Raw genomic sequence first — 7320 nt, 5'->3', positions numbered from 1 at the left:
TGTTCGTGTTCCCTCTCTTGCTGTCTCTCTCTCAAATAAATAAATAAGTAAAATCTTAAAGAAAGAAAGAAGATAGGTTTGGAATTCACCAAAATTAAGAACTTCTGCTCGTTGAAAGAATGAAGAAGCAAACCACAGACTGGAAGGAAAGATTTACAACTCACAAAGCGTATCAAGGATTGATGTCCAGAATGCCTAAAGATCTCTCAAAACTCCATACTAAGAAAACAACTCAACTTTTGTATTTTGTTTTTTTTTTTTTTAAGAAAACTGAAATTGCTGCCCTTCCAAATTGTACTGCAGGTCCTCGCTAATACGGTGTGACGGAAAATCAACCGTCGTGATACATGTTCAATGATGAAGTTGATAATGATAGTTTTCAGACTGGGACTGCCTGGCCGGCTCAGTCAGTGGAACACGTGACTCTTTAACTCCAGGTCTCGAGTTCAAGCCCCCTGTTGGGCTTAGAGTTTACACTCAAAAAACAAACCAAACAACAACCATTGCTTTCAGACTGAAACACTTCTGTCCTAAAGCTTCACACAGCTGTTGTTTTAGAAATTAGTATTATTTGCATAATCCATATGTCCTAATTTACAACATATTTAACAAAGTAAATTTCCGGCATCTTTTCATATCAAAACATTTACCTTTACCACAGTCTTTTTGTTTGGTAGCTTTTGCTATATGAGAAATTTAAAATGTATGAAAAAGTAGACCCAACAGGCAAAAGTCCCTCAGGCCCACCCGCTTCAGGACAATTACCTTCAACAATAATCAGCCATGTGGTTGCCTGTTTCAGCTCTACCCCATCCTTGCCTCTCACTCTCCCACCCCCGAATTATCTTGATGCCAATCCCACCTGGCATAACCATTTCTTTTTTTTTTTTTTTTTAAAGATTTATTTATTTGACAGAGAGAAATCACAAGTAGATGGAGAGGCAGGCAGAGAGAGAGAGAGAGAGAGAGGGAAGCAGGCTCCCTGCCGAGCAGAGAGCCTGACTCGGGACTTGATCCCAGGACCCTGAGATCATGACCTGAGCCGAAGGCAGCGGCCCAACCCACTGAGCCACCCAGGCGCCCAAGGCATAACCATTTCATCTGTGAACATTCCAGTGTGGATCTCAAAAGATTTCTTCTTCTTCTTAAAGATTTTTTTATTCACTTATTTAATGGAGAGAGAGAGAGAGAGTACAGCAGGGGGAGCAGAAGGCAGAGGGAGAGGGAGAAGCAGGCTTTCCGCTGAGCAAGAAGCCCAATTCGGGCCTTCCCAGGACCCCCAGGGATCACGACCTGAGCTGAAGGCAGATGCTTAACAAGTGAGCCACCCAGGCGCCCCTCAAAAAGATTTCTTCTTAAAAACGTGACCACACATAGCAGCATTATTTACAATAGCCAAATTTTGGAAGCAGCCCAAATGTCCACCTACTGATGAATGGATAAAGAAGATGTGGTATGTATACACAGAGCAATATTATTCAGCCATAAAAAAAGAATGAAATCTTGCCATTTGCGACAACGTGGATGGAGCTAGAGAGTATAATGCTAAGCAAAATAAATCAGAGAAAGACAAATACTGTATGATTTCACTCATTTGTGGAATTTAAGAAACAAAACAAAGGAAACAAGGAGACAAACCAAAAAACAGACCCCCCCCCCAAAGATTTTACTTATTTATTTGACGAATAGAGATCACAAGTAGGCAGAGAGGCAGGCAGAGAGAGAGGAGGAAGCAGAGTCCCTGCGGAGCAGAGAGCCCGATGCGGGGCTGGATCCCAAGACCCTGGGATCATGACCTGAGCTGAAAGCAGAGGCTTTAACCCACTGAGCCACCCAGGCACCTGAGAAACAGACTCTCAACCATAGAGAGCCTGATTGGGGGCTTGATCCCAGGACCCTGAGACCATGACCTGAGCCGAAGACAGCGGCTTAACCCACTGAGCCACCCAGGCACCACATAAATTAATTTTAATGTTATAATACTATATTAAAATTTTATATGTGATAATTTAATAATACAATAATTAGGGGGTGCCTGGGTGGCTCAGTGGGTTAGGCCGCTGCCTTCTGCTCAGGTCATGATTGCAGGGTCCTGGGATGGAGCCCCGCATCGGGCTCTCTGCTCAGCCGGGAGCCTGCTTCCTTCTCTCTCTCTGTCTGCCTGTCTCTCTGCCTGCTTGTGATCTCTCTCTGTCAAATAAATAAATGAAATCTTTAAAAAAAATAATACAATAATTAATTTTAAAAAAACAACAACAAAACCCATGACCACAGACTGTTGTCACATACACAAGCTGCAAACTGAAACTCAACAATATATTTGTACCATCAAGTATTCAGGGACTATTCAAATTTCCCCAAGTGTTCCATGAGTGCACTCTTTGCAATTCATGGATATCTGAGTCTGTCTATTTCTTGTGACACAAAAAAGAATTTTTTGTTTTATTTATTTATTTATTTTAAAATTAACACACTTTTTTTTTTTTTTTTTTTTTTTTTTTGGAACAGAGAGATAGGGAGAGAGGGAACACAAGCAGGGAAGTGGCAGAGGGAGAGGGAGAAGCAGGCTCCTGGCTGAGCAGGAAGCTGGAAGCGAGCCTCAATCCCAGGACCCTGGGATCATGACCTGAACCGAAGCAGGCACTTAACTGCTTAGCTGACTGAGCCACCCAGGAGTCCCAAAAGAGAATTAAAAAAATTTTTTTAAACATTGTATTTATTTATTTGAGAGAGAGACAGATGTAGAGAAAAGAGTCGGAACAGGGAGGAGAGAGAGAAACAGGCTCACCCCAAGGAGGAATCAGTCCCAGCACCTTGGGATCATAATTCGAGTGGAAGGCAGATGCCTAACCGACTGAGTCACCCAGGCACCCCTAAGAATTTTTTTTTTTAAAGATTTTATTTATTTATCAGAGAGAGAGAAGGGGAGAGAGCAAGCACAGGCAGACAGAATGGCAGGCAGAGGCAGAGGGAGAAGCAGGCTCCCTGCCAAGCAAGGAGCCCAATGTGGGACTCGATCCCAGAACGCTGGGATCATGACCTGAGCCGAAGGCAGCTGCCCAACCAACTGAGCCACTCAGGCGTCCCTAAGAATTTTTTTTTAAAGAAGCCCTACTCCGAACATGCAACTTGAACTAAACACATGACCCCAAGGTCAAGATTCTCATGCTCCATTGACTGAGCCAGCCAGGCGCCCCACAAAAGAGAGTATTGATCCTCGTTGCCCTTTTTCTCAACTTTTTGTTTGCCTGAACTTGTTGTAGGGAATGGGTTCCAATCTCTCGTTATTATATTTGCTCTGCTATGTTGTGTGCGTGTCACCTAGCATAGGCTTGCCTGTTTAGTCACATATTAAAGTAATATTACTTTTTACTTTCCTTTTCTCTATCTTACTGCTAAGACTAATTACTTGTTTTTGGAAATCGTACGTAGGTGGGCATATTCTCTAGGAATTTCATTTCCAAGTAGTAAAAGGACAAAGAACAAAGCTACACAAAGTGGGAGCTGGGAACCACTGCCCTGGACAAGCCTCCAAGCACTTGGGAGGTTTGAAGGAGTCATTCAACAAGGACCAAAGGCTGTGGGACTGAGAAAACAAGAAGAAGGAAGAATGGTAACAAGCTTGCTTCTGTAGCCTTCTGGCCACCAGGCCCAGCTTGATGCTACCTCGGGGACATACCCAGGAAAATACATGTCAATCTGACCCTGTGTTTTGTGGCCCGAAAACACTGTTCACCTTTGGATTCTAGGGAAAGAGTGGGACAGTGAAGTGGGTGCCTGAGTGGGTGAGGGGACCCGAATTCTCTCCTAGGGTGGGGACAGCTGGGCTGGCACCCCAAGGTACTCAGGGGAGAGAAAGAGGTGGCGGGGGAGATCCCAGAGTTCCTGCTAAGGCAGAAGGGGACATTCCAGCTTGGCAAAGCACAGATCTGTCACTCTGTAGTATACATTCAAATGAATAAATAAAAATATTTGTTTTTTATCTTTTTATTATCTTATTTCTTTAAAAAGATTTTATTTATTTATTTGACAGACAGAGATCACAAGGAGGCAGAGAGGCAGGCAGAGGGAGAGGAGGAAGCAAGCTCCCTGCTGAGCAGAGAGCCCAATGCAGGGCTCAATCCCAGGAACCTGAGATCATGACCTGAGCCAAAGATAGAGGCTTTAACCCACTGAGCCACCCAGGCACCCCACTTTTTTATTATTTTTAAAAAGATATTATTTATTTGTCAGAGAGAGAGAGTGAGGACAAGCAGGGGGAACAGCAGGCAGAGGGAGAAGCAGGCTTCCCACTGAGCAAGGAGCCCAATGTGGGCCTTGATTCCAGGATCCTGAGATCATGACCTGAGCCAAAGGCAGACACTTAACAGACTGAGCCACCAAGGCACCCCTAAATAAAAATCTTAAAAAAAAAAAAAAAAAAAAAAGGAACCTTGGTCTATATGGTGAAATATTACTCAGCCATGAAAAAGGGTGGGTGAGAGTTTGCCATTTGTGACAACACAGATGGACCAACACAGAGGGTGTTAAGCTAAATGAAATAAGTCAGACAGAAAAAGATAAACTACATGTGGTTTCACTAATATGTGAAATCTAAGAACAAATCAATAAATTCAAAGCAAAAAAAAAAAAAAAAAAAAAAAGCAAAGGAAAAAAAAGAAAAAACTGTAGTCCAGATTGCTATAGGCCACAGGGGTTTTCAAAAGTCTCATCTCAGAGACTCCTGGCTGGCTCAGTCCTTGGAGCATGAGACTTGATTTCGGGTTCATGAGTTTGAGCTCCACATTGGATATATGGATTACTTTAGAAGAACGAAATGATAAGCACTTAAAAAAAAAAAAAACAACAACTCCAAAAGCCTCATCTCTATTCTCTCCATACATTTCAGCAGTATGATATTTTTTTCCTTTTCCAAAACTTTAATTTGCATATTATATACATATAAAAAGTCAAATCACGAGCATGCTGGGTTATATTTTCCACAAATGAACACTCCTGTTTCACCAGCTGGCGGGTCAGGAAGCAGGATATGACTGCACCCCTGAGCTGCTCTTGGACCCCCTTCAGTTACCACCCTACTCAAGACTTCTTAGCACCATAGCTTAGTTTTCCCTGTTTTGGTAATTTATTTAAAGAAAATCTTACAGTCCTCTTCAGCACATTTTTTCTCTCTCCACATACTGCCATGGGGCAGTGCTCTGCGGCCTCCAGTGTGAGAGAAAGCCATAGAAATTATCTTTTTTCTCACACGAGAGTGATCTGTTCCTGTTTTACTAGGCCTGGGAATGTGGTCTGCACCTTCTGAAACTGCTTGCCCAGTGGCATGGGTAAGTAAAGGGCAGCATGCTTTGTGGTCATTTCTGTGGCGGTGGGCTCTCCGGAACTCCTGTCCTGCAGGGTCCCGAGTCCTGCCCAGTTCCTCCACTGCAGAGGAAGGAGCTGGCCACAGCTGGGTGCACCGCGGCCTGGCACCTCTGAGTCCCGGCGGTCTCCTGTGGCCTGGAGTCCCTCTCCTTGGAAACCCAGCCTCCGGAGCCCCAAACCCAGCCCTCAGGTGGGGCTCAAGCCTCACTCCAAACGTAGGGAAGTCATTCACCCGTCCCTGGGGCTCCTTCCTCTTCCTCTTGTTCCTTGTCCGGCCCAACTCGCCCTATCCTTTCGGTTCTTTGAAAGTTCCTCTTAATCCACCTGCTGTAGATTCCCAGCTCTGTTTGGAGCGGGAAGCTGGGGTCTATTACCCTCTCCCTCGAAGCGGGTCCTGCTGTCCTCCCCTCCCTCACCCCCCGCTGCGGGATTGCGGGGCTGGAAAAGTGCGCTCAGACGCCCAGAGTCAGAGACGCCGGCTTCCTCCAGGCGCGACCGTCGGGGCTCCCCCAGTACCCTCCCTCCCATTCCGACACCAAGACGCCAGTCGAGTTAGAGGGGGAAAACTGCTTTATTTTATTTCATGATTTCTCGTGGTGTTGCACCACCGTCGGGGCCATCCGGCTCAGCGCTGGGAAAAGGCGGCCTCGGGGTCGCAGGCGGGGTCGGCGCGGCAGCCGTCTGGAAGGAGAGGCGCCGAGTCAGGGCCCGTCCCGCTGGCTCCCATCCCCGGGTCCTCGGTCCCCGGCCCCCTCCAGGTCCCCGGTCCCCGGTGCCGGCCCCTGCCGGGTCTCCGCTCCCCGGCCCCGGCCCGCGCTCACCCGGGCTGCAGCAGATGCCGGCGGCGGCGCAGCGGCCCCCGCTCCCGCACGGCTGGTGGCCCGACTGGCAGGGCGACGGCAGGTAGTTCTCCTCCTGGCAGCGCAGCGCCTCGTTGGTGCCCACGAAGCAGCCCAGCTCGTCGCCGCAGCAGATGCTGGGCCCGAAACAGCGCCCTTTGCCCCCAGGGCCGCAAGGGAGACACTGGCGGGAGGGCAGGGGCAGATGAGCGAGGGCTGAGCGAGGTCGGGGGCCGCGGTCGCGGGAAGGGGACGCGGGTCCCCTAAAGTCCCCCGACCCCGGGGCGGGCAGGGGCGGCGAGACGCGGCCCGGGCTCACCTGGCGCACATCGAGGTCCAGCGCAGCCCTCTTGCCGCCCAGGGGGCAGTTCTGGATGTAGCAGGCGGAGGTCAGGGCGAGGAGGCCCAGCAGGCAGCAGGCGAGGCTGGGGCCAGCCATGGTGCGGGTGCGCTGGGTCGGGGGCGGCTGCTGCGGCGGTGCCTGCGGGACCCGCCTTTTAATGGCCCTGGCCGCGCGGGCGGAGCGCTGGCTAAGAGGGCCGCCGCATGGCTGGTCACAGCTGGTCGCTGCGGGTCAGACCCTGGGCGCCCGGCGCGCCCCCTTATTTGCAGCGGCCTGGCCAGGTCACCGTCACCACAGCGGCTGATGGACTGGGGGCAGGGGAGGTAGAAGACAAGGCCGTGCGGGGGCGGGTGGCCTGGGCCACCTGGAGTGGGGCAGGGAGCATGAAGGTCTGCAGCCCAACCAGAACTATGTAGCTGGCTTCCCAGTATGGTGGGGGAAGGATTACAGAGCAGACACTTGGACCCCTCCAGGCCAGAGGAGGGTGGGCAGGACTCCCCATCTCTCCTTCTTGGCTGGTTGCGCAGCAATCTTGTCTCTTTTGTTAGGGAGCTTCCTCCGCTCGAACCCCAATTTCCTGGGACCCATCTTCCACCCTCATACCCACACCTACACCCCTGCACCTGGAACTGGAATAGGGAAAGATCTTTATTTTCTTTAACCTGTAACTGAAATGTAACCTTTTGCTTCAAATATGGGGAGGTCAACTAGCCACCGTGGAATTTGCAGCCCTTGTGGCTTTGTCACACATCAAATGACAGCTATTCTCCCATC

The 7320-nt window shown here is 49.2% G+C and overlaps 1 protein-coding gene across 1 annotated transcript; it reads right to left on the bottom strand.

Annotated features, from left to right (window-relative positions):
• Window positions 1-5929: 5929 nt before the first annotated feature.
• On the bottom strand, window positions 5930-6859 carry OXT (oxytocin/neurophysin I prepropeptide). The gene is made up of 3 exons (XM_059133196.1): window positions 6523-6859; window positions 6186-6387; window positions 5930-6045 (listed from the first exon to the last, which is right to left on the bottom strand). Exons 1-3 carry the CDS (start codon window positions 6640-6642, stop codon window positions 5990-5992), a joined length of 378 nt encoding a protein of 125 aa, XP_058989179.1. The 5' UTR covers window positions 6643-6859; the 3' UTR covers window positions 5930-5989.
• Between the last annotated feature and the right edge of the window lie 461 nt (window positions 6860-7320).

This window comes from Mustela lutreola, chromosome 9, assembly GCF_030435805.1.
Source record: "Mustela lutreola isolate mMusLut2 chromosome 9, mMusLut2.pri, whole genome shotgun sequence".
NCBI classification, from domain to species: Eukaryota; Metazoa; Chordata; class Mammalia; order Carnivora; family Mustelidae; genus Mustela; species Mustela lutreola.
Note: the sequence above shows the minus strand (reverse complement) of the source record. Positions and strands in the feature narration are given on the sequence as shown.

Excerpts from the sequence above, each read along its gene's own strand:
- OXT (XM_059133196.1), bottom strand. The coding sequence starts at position 6,642 with ATGGCTGGCCCCAGCCTCGCCTGCTGCCTGCTGGGCCTCCTCGCCCTG. Across the intron at positions 6,388-6,522 it reads TGGACCTCGATGTGCGCCAG|TGTCTCCCTTGCGGCCCTGG; the intron begins GTGAGCCCGGGC and ends CCCTCCCGCCAG. Across the intron at positions 6,046-6,185 it reads CGGCATCTGCTGCAGCCCGG|ACGGCTGCCGCGCCGACCCC; the intron begins GTGAGCGCGGGC and ends CTCTCCTTCCAG.